Source organism: Rhagoletis zephyria, unplaced genomic scaffold (genome assembly GCF_001687245.7).
Source record: "Rhagoletis zephyria isolate East Lansing unplaced genomic scaffold, Rhagoletis_zephyria_1.1 Rzeph_scaffold_00175, whole genome shotgun sequence".
NCBI classification, from domain to species: Eukaryota; Metazoa; Arthropoda; class Insecta; order Diptera; family Tephritidae; genus Rhagoletis; species Rhagoletis zephyria.
In genome coordinates, this window is record NW_016157259.1 from 323,270 (window position 1) to 343,945 (window position 20,676).

Below are 20,676 nucleotides of genomic sequence, written 5' to 3' on the forward strand. Positions count from 1 at the left end.
GTACTTTTGCACAAGCGACAAGAATTTATGGACATGTTTATTTGTCTTATTTTTTACTCAAACCACAAAACTTCATAATTTCTCTCTCAAAAGGGTTAACATGAAAGTCAAATGAAGGAAAAAATTATGATAACAAATTGCCAAATAAGTGACCGAAATATAATGTCATTGCTAGCTGGCACACTTTATATTATTTTATTATGCTTATAAATATTTTACAATTGTCGCCACTTCCATACCGTCCGAAAATTTCAAAGCCTTCTCAAAAGAACAGAAAAAACTGGGATTTGTAAATGTTCAAATCAATTAATACATTTCACTGTGAGTTATTACTTAACCACTGAGCGAAGTTACGATTGTTTCATTTTATTGTTGTATATTTTTAACGGGTGATTTTTTTGAGGTTAGGATTTTCATGCATTAGTATTTGACAGATCACGTGGGATTTCAGACATGGTGTCAAAGAGAAAGATGCTCAGTATGCTTTGACATTTCATCATGAATAGACTTACTAACGAGCAACGCTTGCAAATCATTGAATTTTATTACCAAAATCAGTGTTCGGTTCGCAATGTGTTTCGCAAACCCAATTGCTGCGAACGGCGACGAATCGACATTTCACGGTCTTCAGCAACACTCTCAGAAACAGACGCAATATTCTCTTCTGTACGCACTGTACGCATTCGTGTGGTTGGTTTAATGTCCAATAAAGTAAACTGAGTGCGAAACTTGGTCACAATCGCATTAATTGTTTGCTCACTTGGTCGATTATGTAGACCATAAATCGGACGTAAAGCGAACCGAACACTGATTTTGGTAATAAAATTCAATGATTTGCAAGCGTTGCTCGTTAGTAAGTCTATTCATGATGAAATGTCAAAGCATACTGAGCATCTTTCTCTTTGACACCATGTCTGAAATCCCACGTGATCTGTCAAATACTAATGCATGAAAATCCTAACCTCAAAAAAATCACCCGTTAATTGAAAGAAAAAGGTTGATATTTTCATTCGATGCATCGAAAATATCGATGTTTTTATACGATACATCGATATGTATCGATGCTATATTTCGATGCATCAAATCGAAGAAAACATCGATGTATTTTTTTGACTTGCATCCCTAGTCCTACCTACCTAAAATTTTCACCATACTATACTAAATTTCAATGGACGCCAAAACTGCATACATACCATTTTGTAAATATGCTAATTAAAAAGTTAAAAGTTGGCGAAGTTTTTGCACAAAGTCTGAAATTGATACTTATGTGGTGTTTGTTGAGTAATCAGCTATATTTTCATAAAAAAATAATAAACATTGATTAAACTAAATAAAAATAGCCAACACTTGCTAAAATCTCGCGTCCCATTTTATATTTGGGTCACTGTGTTTTTTCCAAAGAAGGACGTAGCGGGGACTTTCTTTATAGAATTTTTGTTATGAATGGCTTTAATTTGAGTGCGAAGTTTTAAAGCCCAGTTAGTCTAGACTTAACTTTAGTTAACTTATACCATGTTCTGACCGACATCGAAAACATGTTTTCGTTGGTAAAACTGGTTTTCGACCTAAAACTTGTGTTTCGTCCATGTAAAATCTGTCAAACGAAAACTAGTTTTCGCTGAAAACCACTTGAAAACTCACGTTCCACTCATTCCAATCGGTGTCTTCACTAGTTTTTTTCGATTATTTATCGAAGTGGAAGTCATATTTTATCATTTTTAATACGTCATTTCGGATTTATTGTTAATTGGCTGGCCAAAATAAAGTAAGCATGGAAGTAAAAGGTTGTTAATGAAAAGAAATTGAAGGAAAAGTATTTTGATTTTGTTTTTGTGTCGCAAAACTGTATACAAAGGATGAAAGAAATGTCAACGAAAACACCAACAGTCGGTGTGAACAGCCTTCAGCCCACAATCCCAAAACTCGTTTTCAAGGTGTTTTCGTTGTCGGTCAGAACATGGTATTACTGTAAAAAATCATCAATGATTACTCAGCACGTCAACTTAAGCAAGAAGCGCGTATATTTTGTTTTTGTGTTTTCTTTTTCAACTGTTTGACAGTTTGCCGCCTAAAATGCCACATAAAAAATTCATACAAAAACCATGATTGCGTTCATTTATTTTTGAGAAATACAAAAACGAAAATCTGGCAAGCCTGATTCTATCACCGCTCTCAATTTCCGTTAGGCCGTAACTTAAGAATATAAAATCGAGTGATAAGTTAAGTTTTAACTAACCGCCAACACAGTTTCTCTTATAACAGGGTGGCCAAAATATTAAGATAAATTAAGTTACGGAAATTAAGTCTGGACTAGATGTGAAGCAAAACTCTATGGGGAGACAATACCTGTGAATAATTGTATCATGGTCCAACATACTTTATTGTTGGTTATTATTGCTCTGAGACAGGCATGTGAGTAGGACATTAAAAACTTGAGTTTTGAATATATAGACATCAAAATATAATTAAATAGTAGAAATGTCAAAAACTTAAAAAGCGACCAGCTTGTTCGATATAAATTAATAGCGTTTTCTTTTTTCGAAATAATGTTGGCCTGTTTTCTTCAGCCTTTTCACAGCTTCACGTGTTCATTTATCAAAATATTGCCTCCGACTAAGCAAAATGCTTTATACTAATATAGCCATTTTAAGGCAAAATTTTTTAATAAAAAAGAAAACGCCATAAGTTTGTAATTGATCTCTTTTTTTATATTTCAGTAATACAAACATGACTTCTGATGTACGTATAACGACAATTTCTTTTGTTAAACAAAAATAATTTGTAATGAATTTACCAGTCTCTGTTTTTGTGATTTATTTAACGACTGGTGTAAAGCTTTGCTACGTATAACCTTTATTAACTAAAAAGAAATAATGATTTTTACTACGATTTCTTTAAATAAAACATGCGAATTTTAGTCGTTTTTAGCTTTTTTCGCTTTTTTTGCCAATATAGCCGGTCGGCCCAAAAAGTGCTGGCAACACTGGTATGTGGTGTGTACATGTTTATTTATAAACGTATGTGTTCCTTTTCTTTCGTACGTGCTTATTGATATATCTGTACTGTAATGTTTTCGGACGGTACTAGCTCTCACTGCCAATATGGGAGTATTACATATATGATATTTAGAAACAAAAAACAATACGCAAAGTTCACCAGGCACAATAGCCAGAAAAAAACATTTAAGTACCTAAATGATACTGATTCAAGTTACGGGAATTTCGTCAATATTGCTTTACAAAAGGATAAAGAAATCCCAGTAAAATTGTACGAGTTTGACATTCAGTTATGTTTTAAGATGTAAAACTTTAGTTCTAAAAGGAAAATATTCAATATTGTAATGTATTGTGTAAACAATCTGAAAGCTACTTGATCCATAAGTACGGTGACCATAAATATGGATTCAAAATGAAGGACAATTTTTCAAAAATATGCCTACATATATTAACGTAGTATAAAAATATCAAAAGAGTATTTATGATTCTAATTTATTAATACATTTTAAACTTTAAAAATTAATCACGTTTTTTCATCGATATTAATCTTTTTTTACATGAATATTTATAAAAGTATAGTAAAACATATTATAATTACAATAGCTTACACGAAAAGTGAAAATCTTTAAAATATTATTTTATAGGCAAATTTTGAGTTGTTCAAAACGAAAACAATACAATTTTTTTTTTGTTTTTTTGGTACTTTTCGCAGTTATTTGTCAAAAATCGACGTCATGAATCGACGTAGACGACGAGTTACAAAGTGCCCTTTTCAAAAATATATAATTTGTGCAGATTGCGCTCCGTAGCATCTACATTTCTAATCCGAATTCCATTATCTTTGGCTCAAAATTTATTGTAGTGATATATCTTCTTTATCGAATTTTTAAAATAATGCAAAAAAATATTCAAATGAAACTGCGTATTTGATTGAAAATCTAACTTTTTTCGACTTTGACGACAAAATGCAAATGGTAATGATAATTTTCATTGAAGTCGCCACAAGTTATATATTTTGGTAAGAGGCACATCCATACCCTTCGAGCTGTAAGTCGCTTACGTTGATTGGGAGATTTTTTCATGAGATATTGAAGAAAAGCTGCGAAAAGTACCAAAAATCACTTTTTTGAAAAAATCCATCCATTGTCCGATAATTTTAAAATAACGAATAAAATGCGGGACAAATGCAGGACACTTGGGAAAAATCAGTAAATTTTCAGGTTTTTCAGATTTGAAAAACTACGCAGGACCGACCTTTGAAAAACAGTACGGTCCTGCAAAAAACAGAACGGATGGTCACCGTATACATAAGAGGAAAAAACAATTCTGATCACTATGACAGGTGTGACTCAAAGTTCATAGAATAGAAGGTGCTGTCAAAAATTTGTTTTCCTCCAATGACGTAGTTGCGAAGTGAGTTCTGATTGGCTGAAATATTTTACGAAGAAGGAGTCCACAAAACGCAGAAAATATAGTTGCCGTATAGCATATTTTAGGAATCCTAATCAAATGGGCATTTTTGATATAAATCGTAGCAAAGCTTATTATAACAACATAAAATGTTATAACTTCACTTGAAACTGGATTAACATAATAATGTTCGTGCAATAGTGACAAATGAAATTTAAATCGAATGCTTATTGAAATTTGCTGGTGAGATTATTCTTGAAAGTGAGCAGAACGCACTCGCGCATTTTTAAATAAAAAGCGTTCATAACATTGGTAAATTTCGCTACCGAAATTGCAATTAATATTTAGATATACGTTAAACCTAAAATTACATTTTTCAGCGCAATTTTTGTAATCGAAAACAACGCACTTAAATTTTTAATAATTTAAATAAACTCAAAGACGCAGAAAAATGTACAAACTTCAACGCAAATTGTCAAACGGTAAATATCAGGGTTAAACATATTTGAAATAAAACGTGATGTATTTTTGACTAAAATAGTGTATTTTTATAAGATAATTTTTTAGGAATCTGGCAACTCAAAAAATTGAGCCATCTACGTCATCAAGATGGCGGCCATGGCTGATGTCGTAATCTCGTATTCTATGAACCTTGGGTGTGACTAGTACCACAGAATAAACAGTATACAAAAGACGCATGTCGACTATCGAACCAATTGGAATTTAGAGCACGAGCGGTGAGGCAAGCAAGGGTATCACAAGCAGCGCTGCCTCTGTTACAGTAGCAATATTTTCACTTGGCTGACGCTGTTGATTCCATCGTCGCTATGACGACAAGATGTTAACTAACTTCGTTTTCCATCACGATCAGCGTTGCCGTTTTGATACAATTGTATCATTTTTGATACTTTTTTTCTAAATTGTAGGATTTGATAATTTGATACTTTTTTGTTTACAAATGCCCTATTTTGATACTTTCGGCTAGCAGAAATTAATTTTTGAAAACTATGTACAATATTACTATGTACAATATTATTATTACAATATTACTAGTTTAAAGGTAGATTTTTTTTTCTTGTTATTTAAAGTCTCAAAATTTATATATAGATATTTATAAGTTTGATTTGGTAACTCTCATAAGGGAAACACAACCCGAAATTTCTTTGAACACGTCGCTGTTATAGGACCGCTAAACCACACACAAAAATATATCGGGCTTGCGTCGGTCGTTTTTGTGCTTACCATGTACGGTAGTCTTCGGAAAGGTGAAAAAAAAACTATATTTGATACTTGCGCCGGATATCTAATGTTCGGCTTCGCCCGAACTTAGACCTTTTTAATTGTTTAATATTCTTTCTGTGCGTTTTAAAGCTGAAACTATCAAAATGTGCAACGAACATTCATATTTCTTGCACATATTTAATTGAGCAACGTTTCTCTAAAATAAGGTTTGCACAATTTTATTCTGTAGTAATTTCCACAATATTGACTTGTACAAGTCACGGGTTGCGCAAAGCTTTTGTGTGGTTTAGGGGCCCTATAAGTTTATTTTTCGTTAGGCAAATAAGCATACACATTCTCTGTTTTTGTGAAAGAAAGTAATATAAAATTTTTTTTATAACTATGGATTTAATTTTAAAATTTTATTTATTATTAGTTTTTTTTTAATTAAAATTTTAACATATAACAGTTTTGTTCGATTTTGATACTTTTTGATACTTTTTCTGCTTGGCAAGTGATACTTTTTTTCATGCTCACGGCAACGCTGATTATGATGTATGTTTAAGGCGAGATGTTAACTTCATGTTATTAATAGTGGATGTGATCTTAACTCCTCTGCTCTGTTACGGGTCGCCATGGTATTCATAGTGGACGTGATGTTAACTTCTCTGCTCTGGTCCGGGTTGTAATATTACGTCCTCCGAAGTTAAATAAATTTGTACGTGGTGCGTCTTGTGTATACTGTTTATTCTGTGCTTGTACTCAATATAAATATGATACTTCTTATTGATATCTGACAATATATTACTGCTCAGAGTTGACCACATACCAATATACAAATACTTAAGGGGGAGATAAGTCGCTTTACCAAGAACTTTCCCGGTATAATAATACTTTTGTGCTTACACATTTTTCTTCTTTGAGGTATGCGTCTTAATGTTGTTACACAAATAGAGGAGCCCGCAGTTTTACGTCACCTCTAAACGGTATGTTGTTTTATGAGAAGCCTTTTCATGTCAGAAGTACAATCGAAAGTTTGCCATTGCCTGCCGTGCGAGCTTCCATTCGGTAGCAGTGGCGGATACAGGGGGGAGGCGGGGAGTTGAGTCGATGGGGCGCTCGAACATTAATGTATCGAAATCGAACTTTCTCATACCACTTTTAGTCTATTTCCGCAGTGCACGTATGTAGGAATTTTCACTTTCAACTGTGTAACCAGACATTTGTATGTGCATAAAAATATTAATGACATGAAAAATATAATAAAAATTGAAAACATTTTCATAGCCGTTCATTACCGTTTTTATAAATTTATATTTGGGGTGTTCACANATTTTTTTTATTTATTGGGCACGTTTTGTGTATTTGCATTTAATTTGAGCGCAATTTCTGATGAAAAGAAACAAATCAAGGAAAAGAAATAACAAATATTAGGAATTGGTAATTAAGTTAAATAATTACAATTTTTCAGAAACAAAATCGAAAGGCGACATATAAAAAATGCACGAAAAGAAGAAATGTCTGGCAACACCAGCAAAGTTTTGAGACGATTTTGCGACGACTGCTAGAAAGGGGTGCTCACAGTTTGATACTAAATATGTCTCAAAATGTAGACGTCTACACACACACACACACACACAGACACAATTTGGAACGAACTGTGAACACCCCAATTATAAAAGCGTATTTTATAAAGATGAACAAAGACACGCCAAGCTAGTAGAAATCAGCAGTAACTATTTTACGCTAGTCCTTCTGATTGTTTTGAGAGCAAACAAATTTTACTATGACAATAATCACGAGAACAAAGCATTTCTGTTGACGACGAGGCAAATAGCTGATTCTATCAAATTCGCCTAGGAAAATAGCGGTACTGCTGAAGGCGCCACCTCGTGAATGTACGGCGTGCACATTTGTCTGCATCGTTGGCGTAGCTCGTTTTTGGTAGAAAGTTCTTGAGTATACGAAGTACAATATTTATATTGTGTAAATTCGAGTCACGGTTCATTACGATTAAGTACAAATAAAGATTCGGTATTTCGATATTTGTGAAGAAGTGCAAAGAATAAATAGATCCTGGAAATCTGTGTCAATAATGGAAAGTATTTATTTTTTTTTTCTTTATAAAACTTATCTTTGTTACCTACAGTAACAATAAAGACACGACATTTTTACCAGTTACGGCTATTTTTCCATTGTTTGTTTACTGTCTATTATTTTTTTTTTATAAAAAACAGCTTATTATCGAACAAAAACAATGTAAGTCAAAATTTCAAACTTTGTAGAAAAATTAGAGAAATTCAACAAATTAGGGCAAACTTTTTATTAAGATTATTGCCGTGTCAAGCATTTTCTTCCATACAAAGTGTGTTCGAAAATTTTTTTGTATGGAATAAAATAATAACACTATTCTCAAAAAAATTATCAAAAATCAACGCAAATTGCTTGAAACTTGCACTTTCTTAAGCTAGAATTTAATGCGCCATAAAACTGCATATTCTAGAAAATCTGAATAAAAAGTTTGTTGTAAAAATTGTTTGCTGAATTTTTCTAATATTTCTACAAAGTTTGAAATTTGGACTTAAATTGTTTTTGTTAGATATTGAGCTGTTTTTTTTATAAAAAAATAATAAACAGTAAACAAACATGGAAAAAAGCCGAAACTGGTCAAAATATCGTGTCCCTATTAATTTTTACATGACTGTATGAGTGTACATATGTACTTTGAAAAGGAATAGACTTTTATGGATCTAAGATCTTATTTTGCATCTCTTATTTTATAAAATCGTTTCTTTAAAGTTAATATTAATAATGTGATCAAATTCAGAGTTTCATCAGCTCTTAGTACGCTTTCATCAGCTTTCTTAGAAAAAGACGGTATCAATTTGGAAGGAGAGTATAAAGTATGGTTGGAACGATGGACAAATAAGGAAAGCGAAAAGCCATTCCCTAAATCAGCAGCAGAAGTTCTTGGTAAATGCGACGAATAGGCTTTTCCATTGATTAAAAAACTTCTCCGCATTCTGGTCACACTTCCAGCTAGTAACGCCACTTCCGAAGGAGTTTTTCAACCCTTCGCCGGTTAAAAACATGGTTGCGTAGTACCATGAATGAAGAAAGACTGATAGGTCTAGCACTTTTACTCGTACACTTAGGTATTGAAATTGACACTGAAAGGATAATAGAAAGATTCGGGAAAGGAAAGCGCAAAATTGAATTTGCAATTTAAATTATTACAATAAAAATTCTGTATAAGTTGTTAAGTTACTTAATTACATCCTTCATTTTACTAACATTGTAAGCAAGAAATAAGTATTTATATGTATATATTGCATTAATAAACCCATTGCACCAAATTCACAAAATGAAAAGTAATATTATATCACAAAACACTTTACTTCACACTTCATAAAAAAATCTCGACCCTATATTTGCATGAAAAGTAAATTTGGGTTAGATGCCTGTAATTTAACGTTATTTGACAAGTTATTCCCTATCCCCAATTAATTTTCTGCCGATTAAAATTTCATATATGTACATTAGGGTAGCCCAAAAATACGTAGGAAAATAATCCACTTATTTAATTTCTGCTGCTGCCACCGCCCAGAACTCAAAAATATCAAAAATAAGGAGACACGTATTTATTTTGAAATAGGTTAATATTTACCGGTGCCGCCGGGGTTTTGAAGTTTCCCATATATTTTACATGAGGAAAAAACATTTTTTCGTAAAATTGCTAGAAAATCGTTAAAAATAAATATTTTTTGATCGAATACCACTATTTCCCTTCAATTAAATTAAAAATTTTACTAAGTTGTTTTCATAACTGATAATCGTATATGTTATAGCTACGGTGACCATATTTATGGGAGCCGAATACGGGACAAAAAATAATTTTGCAAATTTAGGGAACTTTAGGGAACGTACCTATACTACGTGACCCACATTTTCCAATTTTTAACCAAACCAAAATACTTTTCCTTCATTTTCTTTTCATTAACAAACTTTTACTTTCATTCTTATTTTACTGTGGCCAGCCAATAAATTAACAATAAATCTGAAATAGCGTATTAAATAAAATTATAAAAAATATGACTTCCACTTCGATAAATAATCGAAAAAATTTAGTGCAGACAACGATTGGAATGAGTGGAATGTGAGTTTTCAAGTCGTTTTCAGCGAAAACTGGTTTTCGTTTGACAGATTTTACATGGACGAAAACACAAGTTTTAGGTCGAAAACCGGTTTTAGCAGCGAAAACATGTTTACGATGTTTGTCAGAACATGGTATTATAGAAACAGAAGTCTTTTGAGTTTAAAAAGCGCCAAACACTGCACGTCATGTTTGAATGTATCTCGAAAAAAACGCTAGATTTCCTTAGAGGATATTGACTACGTAATAAAAACCTAAGTCCCCCTCTCACTGTGACCAAGCGTGGTATTTTGAAGATACTCTTCCCCCCCTGAACGGGTCACGTAGTATGGGTACGTTCCCTTATTATACTCGAATTTAATGAGCTACAAAACTGCAAACCAAATCTTTTTTCTTAAAGATTCTAATTAAAAAGTTTGAAATTTTGGTGAAACATTGCAGAATTAATTTTTACAGTTTTTTGCACCAAGTCAGAAATTTGGATTTATTGTTCGGAAAAGAGCTTTGCTTTCATAAAAAATAATAAACATTAAATAAATTAACGAAAAATGGCCAAACCTTGCTAAAAGTCGGGTCCTCATTAATGTTTTGGTCACTGTATGTATTCCTCGATTCGAATAACAGGCATTCGCATTCAGATTAGAAAATAATTGCTGTTTATGGAGAAAATTACGATCATATACCAACATCACTTAAGACTGGTTCATAGGCATGCCATTTTAATGAGCTGCAAAGGCGTCAAAATGCCTAATACTGAATACGGGACAAATACAGTAAAATAAAAGAAATACAGAACATTTGTCGTCCCGTATAAAATAAATCAATTACCAGGACAATAGGTCAAAAAAGAGGACTGTCCCGAATAATACAGGACGGATGGTCACCGTAGTTATAGCATTGACACATTAAGTTAAATTTTTGGCAATTAAAATTAAACTCTGGGCAAATAAATTTTAACTTTGGGAAACTAAATTTAAACTTTGGACAAATAAATTTAAACTTTGGGCAAATCAATTTAAACTTTGGGCAAATAAATTTAAACTTTGGGCAAATAAATTTAATCTTTTGGCAAATAAAATTAATCTTTTGGTAAATAAAATTAATCTTTGGGCAAATAAAATTAAACTACTGTAGTACTAAACAGTGTTTGAAAAAGTCAGAAATACACTAACAAACTGCTGTTAACTTTACTTTGCCACTATCAAGAGTTAACCTGAAGGATAGCTGCAAAGGTTTCTTGGTTTTTCTGCTCTGTTGATTTGACTGTTCACTTTCAAACAGTTCTGCCTAGCCTAGTTTCAAATATTCGTCAAACTAGCTGGCACACTTTATTTCTATTGCATTCTGGCCAAATGAGATAAAAAAAACATCCAAAATGCTACAAATCTTGAACTCCTTTAATGTGTTTTCAAACGCAGGTACAAAATAGAGAGAAATAGCCGAAACCGGCCAAAATGTCGCGTTTCTATTATTTTTATCACCAATGTATGTAAATGTATATAAATGTGTAAATGTGTGTATATATTTATATATATGGAACATTCCATGTCAATCGAAACAGAGCTATATCCAAAAACTGGCGCCATACACAAAAACGTTCAAGGGCTGCAAATGTTTGTACACTATTGCTATTTTAAAATCAGTGTGGAGATTTTGGAAATTCTATATAGTGGCGTCAGTACACCTAAAAGTTAAATATTCTTAAAATAGAAATATTATCAAAAACCATAGAAATAGAAGCGAAAAACTGCGCTTGAGTGTAGTTGGCGCACATGAAAAAGTGGAAAAAGCAACAATTTAAAAGGCGAACTTAGCACGGTGCGTAGGTAACTGGCTGAGTCAGCTGGGGTCGTTAGATCGAATCCCACTGAAGAAGTCTAATGAGGAGATGTGGTGATCTCCTAAATAGCTATCAATTCTACCATTTTTATAGAATTATTGTCGGTTTTCCGCAATAGTTTTTCATTAAAAACGGCCTCAAACTCAATCAAATGGTTGAATATAATAGTTATAAGGCAGCAAATTAAAAAAATAAATATTTTATTGACCTTTAAAAAATTGTAAACTTTCAAATATCTGGCAACCCTATTTTTCAAAACTTTTTACCACAAACCTACAGAAAACATCCGAGTAGAAAGCAAAAAAGAATTAAATACATCCATTGAGATTTTCGAGCATGATGGCGTTATGAAAACATAAAATAACTACTTTTTGTATACGACAGATAGGATTATCCGTTATTAAAACATACCCAGCAAAAAACACGATTACCACAGAAACGAAAGTGGAAACGAGCTAGGCGATGGGAATCGCTTACCATTTCGCTTCAAGAAGGCCTTATTTTAACATGGGCATGTCATTGGAGGTAAGCCCTTACCCGCAGCATTACCTTCAAACGAAGGGAGAACGCATGGATGAACAGAATCCAGAGAAGCGAACAAAGAATGCCTTACAGAGAAACTAATGTAGAATGCCTAGATAAGTACATACTTATTTATATTAAATTGAAATCAGAAAATGTCTTAAAAGGTTAAATTTAATAAAAAATTTTATAAATGAGCGTACATATGTATGTATTTAGGCATTTAGATTTTCTTTAAAATCGGTATGTACATACATGCATATTTAATTAAGCTTAAAATTGTACTTCCTCACTCTTGTACGTCACTTCATTGACTGACTTCAACTTCGCTGCAAATTGAACAAAGCAAAACATGATTTTTATGCGAGACAAATTTCCACAGAAAGTAACGGTAGAAAAAGAATTTTTGGATATTCATTCCATTTTTCAGCTGACTACGATGCAGCATTCTACTTTGCATTCCCCGAAATGAAGCAAAGAAGCGAAACGAATAAAATATTGTAGGACATTCTACTTTGCATTCCCTGAAATGACGCAAAGAAACGAAACAAATAAAATATTGTAGGACATTCTACTTTGCATTCCCGGAAATTAAGCAAAGAATCGAATTAAAAAATAAATAGTATAGGGCATTCTACTTTGCATTCCCCGAAATGAAACGAAGAAGCGAGATAAATAAAATATTGTAGCACATTCTACTTTGCATTACTGGCAATGCCTAAAAGAAGCGAAAAAATTCGAAGGCATTATAACGCTATGCCTTCAAGAACACGTTACCACTAAAAGCGATTACCGATTTTTTGCTGGGTACTTAGTAAAATTCTTATATATATATAGATTGGCGCNGCGTGCGCCTTGATGTTGTCACACAAAGCGGAGGGACCTACAGTTTTACGCCGACTCCGAACGGCGATTGTATTTTTATGAGAAGCTGTTTTTCATGGCAGAAATACACTCGGAGGTTTGCCATTGCCTGCCGAGGGACGACCGCTGTTAAGAAAAAACCTTTTATCTATATTTTTGCGATGTTGCTTTGACCAGGGTTTGAACCCAGGTGCTGCGGAGTGGAAGCGCGCACTGCTTACCACTACACCACAGCGGCCGGCAAATTAAATTAGTAAAATTCTTAAGTTAAATAAATATCAGTGCTATTTTTTGAAGACTTCTGAAGGGAAACAGTCTTATTTGATCAAAAATTATCTATTTTTAACGATTTTATAGCAATTTTACGAAAAAATGTATTTTCCCTAATGTAACATACATTGGGAAACTTCAAACCCCGGCGGACGGGTAGATATTAATCGATTTCAAAATAAAAAAATACGTGTGTCTCTATTTTTGATATTCTTCGATCTGGGGGGTGGCTGGAGGAAAAAATTTGAGCCACCCTAATGTACATATCCGGCGCACAGCGTCGATGTATTGTACTAATTATAAACACTGGTGCTTCACAGTCGAAACAAGTTCATCGATCCACTGTTGTGTTAATCCACGTCGAAAGCCGAAAAATAATCCAATGAAAACCTTCTTTTGAAATATACATTTTCTCTTCGTACTGACTACGGTTATACTAAAAAATTTTAATGATGTAAACGTCAGATCGACTCAAATGCCAGATCTGAAGACTTATCTAACGCACTCGTACCCTACTGTTCTCGAAAAACTGTCAATTAAATTTTTTTGTTTTCAGGAAAACGAAAGCTAAGTTTTTTCTTTTTACAACCTTAAGCTTAGTATCCAGCTCTTAAGAAAAGCAAAAACTCCATATAAAATGACGTACAAGAAATGGCTAAGAAATTTTCTTGAGTCAAATTACCTTAAAGCAGTACGCAGGTCTTCAGAAATTTAGTACGCTTTCTACTACGGTTTTCTAAAGTTTTTTGTGAAAAAAGAGCACAAGGCAACCCAGGTTTGCAACAGAAATATATGCCCGTTCCATTATTTCTTGAGGAAAGAGTGAGGCAACAGGCTGTGCGTTATCAAAAATGTCAAAATTCCTTGGACACACACGCGAAATAATGGCAATTTTTTCTTGACCGTTTTCTTAAGAGCTGGATACTAAGCTTTACAACGAAAAGCTACAATTATATCTCAATTTAATCGACTAGGTGTATGGTGTAGAGTTAGCACTGCTTAGGTAGGTACAACCAAAAAAACTAAAGCTGAATTTTCTTTCTTTTTACAAAAAATAAAAATAAAAAAAAAACTACTGTTACAATTTTCGATATGTCGATTCTATCGACTAGATCCACTAGGTTTCCAACAAGAAAGCTACAAATCGCACACCGTCTTCAAGAGTCACAACTCAAAATAACACGTTTGTCAGAAAATGCGAAAAACTATTTATTTGCACATGATAATCATATGGGCAAAGGCGACTTTACCTTAGGTTTATTTTTAACAAATTATAATAAAAATGTGCGAAATGATGGCGTAGTTAACTGTTCCAATTTAAAAAAATGTAGTGCTAATGTGATACGTAATAAATGCAGCCACTTTCATGAATATCGGAGAATATCTTAATTGAGCTAAAATTTGTATAGCCTTATTCATAAAAAATAAAATAGGTTCAAAGAGCTTTATAAATTGACATTTTCATACAACTTTTCTATTTATAAAGCAGTTAGTCTTCTTTTTTCTGAATTTGGTTGTTAGAATATGTGCGACCTGTCCCAGTTTATTTTTGGTTTCTGTATACGCTTTTTTGTTCACGTGCTCTTGAATGACCATATTACAAGATCAACATTTTGTATGTTTTTAATGCACTCCTCCCAAAACGAAAATTACTCTTTTGCCAACCCAATAAGTGCTTAACACGTTTAGTTAATAAAAAATTTAGAAACCTCAGGAGAATCTTGTTTCTTTCTGAAGGGTTTTGCTGGTACTGTCGGCCCGACTTTCTTAGAACTTTTAGTACAAGTGGCTATGGAAATCATGTTCGGAGCGATTTCAGCAATGTCCCCGTTGTCTATTTGTGATATAATTTCGTTAGCTGAGCCACCGGGAAGTTCTTTTACGAGTTTCGACGCATTCGACGTAACCAACACACGCTCATTTAGACTTAACGTAGCAAATTGCTCCTCAGGTGGATCCATATATTCTATTTTATTGTATTACTGAAACGAAACAGAAAGTTTCAAGTCAATCAATCTCACTAGGTACATTAGTAAGATCTTTAAATTAGGCAAAACAGGTGTACACCAAGTTGCAACAATGAATAGAGTAAGCATCCATTGAGCTTAAATACATAGTGATCTTCAATAATAATAATAATAAGTATACGAAAAAATCATCACACAATACAAAAAGAAGTGATACCTAAAACGTGCAATATAGTTAGAACATTTTTAAATATAGACTAAAAGCTTAAACAGGCGGCAGCGTTGGTCCGGATTAACTCGGACTTAATTCGGATCAACTGCAGTTAATTCTCGAGTTGATCCGGATCAACGCTGCCGTCTGTTTATGCTTTAAGACAATAATATAATATAATAAACACAAAAGTGCGGATACGACTTGCAGTCCGAAACTGCCGCCGTGTTCGGTGAAAATGGGCCCCGCCTCGAAATTGCACTTTATTCCTGATGAGTGCCTTATGACAGACTATGTTTACTACTTTGACGTCGCTGATTCTAAATGTACCCTCTAGCAGCTCTTGTTTACGAGTTATAGCGTTCACCTTAGGGCGATGTTATGCAGACGATCATATGATCCCTGGTCACCAATTGTTGTTGTTTTCACTGCACAACGAAAAATTTTTGAGCGAGCGAGAGAACTTAACCGCATGACCAATCGGTTCAAATTTGACCAGCCGGCTGAGACCGAATCACTGATCAAAAATGGGTTGGCTTGGGAAAACAATTTACTATTTGTTCCTTTTAGTAGCCAAATGGAGTATTTTTTAACTATTTATCCTTTTAGTACCAGAATGGTACATTTTTGCTGCAGATGTACACAAAATAGTACATATCTGTGTTCATATGGAAAAGTAGCTTATGTCGAAAGGCTGGCTTTAGTATAAATCGGCATTCGCAGCATACGACTGCGAATGACTCACTGGCGCTAAGCCGTTGAACAACTTTTGGCAAATAAACGTGGAACAAATAGTTCCGATACTAGCAAGTCAATATTCTTATTAAGTCTCATCAAAAAATTCCTTGTCGTTTAAGAAATAAAGGGAATGCCGCATTGTACTAAAGCCAGCCTTTCGACATAAGCTACTTTTCCATACGAACACAGATATGTAGAAAAAATTTAGTGCTAGCAACCCTTGTTTTCTTTGCTTTTGACATGTCTTTATGCACATACAAATACCGTATCTTATTTTTTCGTCATTTTACAAATGTAAAAAGTAGTAAAAAATATACCGAAGGAATACAACTGAGCCAAAGAAATACGCTGGTCATTTGACCTTCTGCATAACAGCATGTTGGTCAAAGAGAGTAAGAATGGAAAAAACGAGAGAAAAAGTGCCTTGACCAGGGATCATATGATCGTCTACGTAACAGCGCCCTTAGTACGATGGCTGACTATTTTTGGATCATTCAGAACAGCTCTCTGTCTTCAAATTCTGCAAGCAAATCTTATAAAACAAAGTTTTGTTCAACTTAAGATCCTAATAAAACTAGATTAACTATAAATATGTTGTTTTATTCAAAAATACATATTTTCTGAACTAGAGCTGATAGAGAAATTCCAATCCCAGATTTGAAATCGACAATAAAAATTAGACTAGTATCAAGTAGCATAACCTAATCATCAGAAATGCTGTTGCGCAGTGTAATCTATACATATGATAAAATTGTAACAGGCAGATGTATGTATGCACATTACAGAAGCCAAATAAACAAATTTTATAATTTTTGTCTGTCTGTATGTATATTTGTACGCACATCACTCGAAAACTAATGCATTGAATTGAATGCAGTTGTCACCGATGTTGTGTAACGACACAAAAATACTCGGTGCAGTACGCCGGATATTTCTAGTACTAATATGCTGTAATCCGAATTTTCATAGTTACGAATATGTAGCTCCGCTCCGCAAAGTACAAAAATGATATGCTGTAATCCATTCGTAACTATCCACCGCGTTGCCAACCAAAAACAGGAAATTCGAAGTTCTTAATAGGTGTTTGGACAGAAGTAAATATCATTGCAAGTGAAGAAGGATATTGCAACGATGCTTCTTTACCACGCTTTTATCATTTCGGAATTTTGTTTGTCCAGACATAGAATATGCAGAAACTAGTCTAGACATCAACCTCGTTGGTAGATATCATAGCAAAGAACATAGAATTAGTAAAACTAGTCTAGATATTTACCTTGGCGGAAGTAGGCAAATATTTAAGAACCGCATTATTACGTTTGTTCCACGCGCTTTCCGGGCTCGGTAATTAGAGCGTAAAAATAAGCTCTCTCATAGGTTAGGTTAAACGGGCAGCTCTGCAAAGAGTTCACTCGGAGGTCGCGAAGGCTCATTGTGATGCCCATGGGGGGTTACCCCAAGCCTATCCCTACATGTCTTCGAACTCTCTCATAAGTGTTAAAAAATGTGTCAACCCGTGCCAAAAGTGCCCAGAGCGTGAGGAACGCAAAAAACACTTTTGGTGCCCCGAATCAAAAAATCAGCTCTAAACAATGACTTTGTGTATTTATCTTATATAGCTAATAAAATTAGCAACTACCTACATTTTTGAACCTTTAGTGATATTTTCCATTTTTATATTTTAAAAAATTTGCTATCAGATGTAAACAAACAATAGCTGTTATTTCAAATTGACTTCCTGCACATTACTGCCAGAAAATTCCGGGCTGTTTCTGGCACGAAGACGAAGACATTTACGATACAAATGTGGAAGGTATTCGCTCTCTATTACCCATTTTTCTAACGTGAGGAACGCTTTCTGGACTGTTTTGGGACAAACCTACTATTACTACGCCTAAAATATGCACTACGCTTTAGCGGAGCCGCACGATACGCCATTTCGTTAAATGAAATTTGTTGCTGCTATATGTACATACATACATACATTCATTAGCGCACACAAGGGGTGGGTTTTGGGGTTCAAACCCCCCCTAAAGCTAAAACCGCAAATACCTTAAAGCTTAGAATCCCGCTCTCAAGAAAAATCACAAGAAATATTTTTTATTATTCTGTTGCTTGAACAAGCACTTTGCTTTTGCTGTAAATTTTCTAGAAGAAATAAATAAACGAGAATTTTTTTCTTGACAGCTGCAAACTGATTTAAGAAATTTTGATAGAATGAAAACATTGTCCTAAAAATATGCAATGCATACTCTATTAATGTTGTGTTTTACACTTTACAGCCTAAAAGAGTTTACCACTGATATGAACTTAACAAGGATTCGAAGATTAATTTGCCAACTTCGAATTCGTTCCCCCAAAATGAGCTACATACATACATAATAAAAATACAAGTTCAGTTAATTTTTTCCGTATTCGAAATAATAAAAAATGAGTATTTAAGTTTATGCAAATAAAGTGCAATCTATGAAACTTTAAAAAGTTAATTTTAATTATTACATACTGTACATAAAATTTGCATAAAGCGAATTTTCAGTATTTTCTGGTGATATATCTTTAGAGGTAAAAACCCCTCCCAAAATATATTCCTGGGAGCGCCCCTGTATACATTAAACTGCATCACCAAAAAAGTTGCGATTTTTCCGCCGGGATTATAAAATTTATTATATTTTAAGACGTCCACCAAAATATTTTGAAAAAATATTGATTTAAGCGAGCTGGACCGGTTTGAAAATAACCCCAAAAATGAAGTTTTTTATGAATAAAAATAGTTTCTGTAAATCTTTTAAGCCTAAACCGTTTTGTCATTTGAAAGGATTTTTTAAAAAAACATCTTTAAGAAACCATTTTTATCGGTCCAGCTCACGTAAATCTTAATATTTTCCCGAAATATTTTGGTGGACGTCTTAAAATATAATAGACTTTATAATTCCAATCGAACAACAGTACTGATTTTTTTTTTGTATGGGGAGTGATGCAGTCTAATATTCGTATGTATATATATATGAAAAAAAAAAAATAAAAAATTTAATATACCACGCTTCTATAAATGGACTAAAAAGTAGAAAATAATATTTCGCAGTGCCATCCTCTTCTTCCCAGTCCCATAGAATTTGTTTTTATAACTTTTGATTTTGAAATTTTGGCAAAATTCATTATAAACAATTTATAAGATAGAAAGGGAAAAACGTGTTGTGTAATTAATTTAACTGAAACATTTATTAATGTACTTGTATAAAGGTTTAAACGTTTAAGAATTATGAACATTTTGTGATCCATAAAGAGTCATTCAAAAGCGTTTTTAAGTGTCGTGAAGTAAGATCTTGGGCTAAGTGTATAATCTTTATTAGTGGCTTCCCTTCGGCAGTTTCCGGTTCTTAGCTGAAGGAAATTATCAACATGGTGTTGGAAAGACCATTATTTGAGGTTCGCGCTATTCTCTCTTTGAATTCCATAATTTTATATTATATTTTATTATTTTTGGTAAACCCATTCAACTCCGACACCATTTGCTCTTCGTAGAGAATTTCCGCATAATACTTCAAATTGACAGCTGCCTCGGATTCTGGCATACCATCTCTACAAATTATGAAAGTGGCCTACAAATTTCGAAATTACGAGACGAAAAAGCGGATTACAGCATACCGATATTCGGATACGTAGCAAAAGCGAACATACGACGAATTATAGCATAGGGGTGAATAATAGTGGCGTACGAATTGATGTTATCACACAAAGGGGAGGGACCTACAGTTTAAAGCTGACTCCGAACGGCGATTGTAGTTTTATGAGAAACTCTTTTTCATGGTTGAATACACTAGAAGGTTTGCCATTACCTGCCGAGGGGCGGCCGCTATTAGAAAATAACTTGCTTGTTTTTTGTTTATGTCGGTTGGAAAATGGGCTCGAACCCAGACCCTGCGGAATAGTAGCGCGAACTGCTAACCACTACACCACAGCGGTCGCCAGTGAACTTCACACAGGTGTCTGGAAAGGCAAAAAGTTTTCACACAACGTGCCACCGTAGGTGTTGGTGATTCTTTAACGTCTCCAGGGACAAGAAATCTTCACCTCGAAATCGTAGCTCTTCTTATAGGAGAACCACCCCCTTTTAAGGGTGATTTAGGATTTTAGTGAAAACTTCAAGTATGAAAAACTTAAAATGTGTATAAATGGCTACCGTCACTGGCCAAAGTCTATTTTTAGAAACGCACAATATATGTACAGTATTAGCCAATACAATAGCACCCCCATTTCAAAGTGATATTGTTTGCCACTCATGTTTATTTATTTATTTTTAAGAATTTTCAATTAAAATACAGTTCATTCTCTCACAAAACTCACATAAACTCAAGCTTAAAACTTTTTAAAAGACCGCAAAAAAGTGCAACAAATTTTCATCCAAATTTCAAACTTTTTTCTCAGAAGCGGTAGAATTTTTTTGAATACACAGTTTTATAGCCCATTCAATTTTAGTCTAATAATGT

At 33.6% G+C, this 20,676-nt stretch overlaps 1 protein-coding gene across 6 annotated transcripts in view; it reads right to left on the reverse strand.

Moving 5' to 3' along the window:
• Zyx (lipoma-preferred partner zyxin) overlaps positions 1–20,676 on the reverse strand; it is a 305,332-nt gene that overhangs the window by 235,585 nt on the left and 49,071 nt on the right. For 5 of the 6 annotated variants that reach the window (XM_017608115.1, XM_017608122.1, XM_017608107.1 and 2 more), the window contains one exon: positions 14,986–15,258. The exons of the other annotated variant lie outside the window; for it this stretch is intronic. In XM_017608115.1, the coding sequence (XP_017463604.1) occupies positions 14,986–15,237 (252 nt within the window). In that variant the 5' untranslated portion in view covers positions 15,238–15,258. The remainder of the gene's footprint in view (positions 1–14,985; positions 15,259–20,676) is intronic. 6 annotated transcript variants of the gene reach the window in all.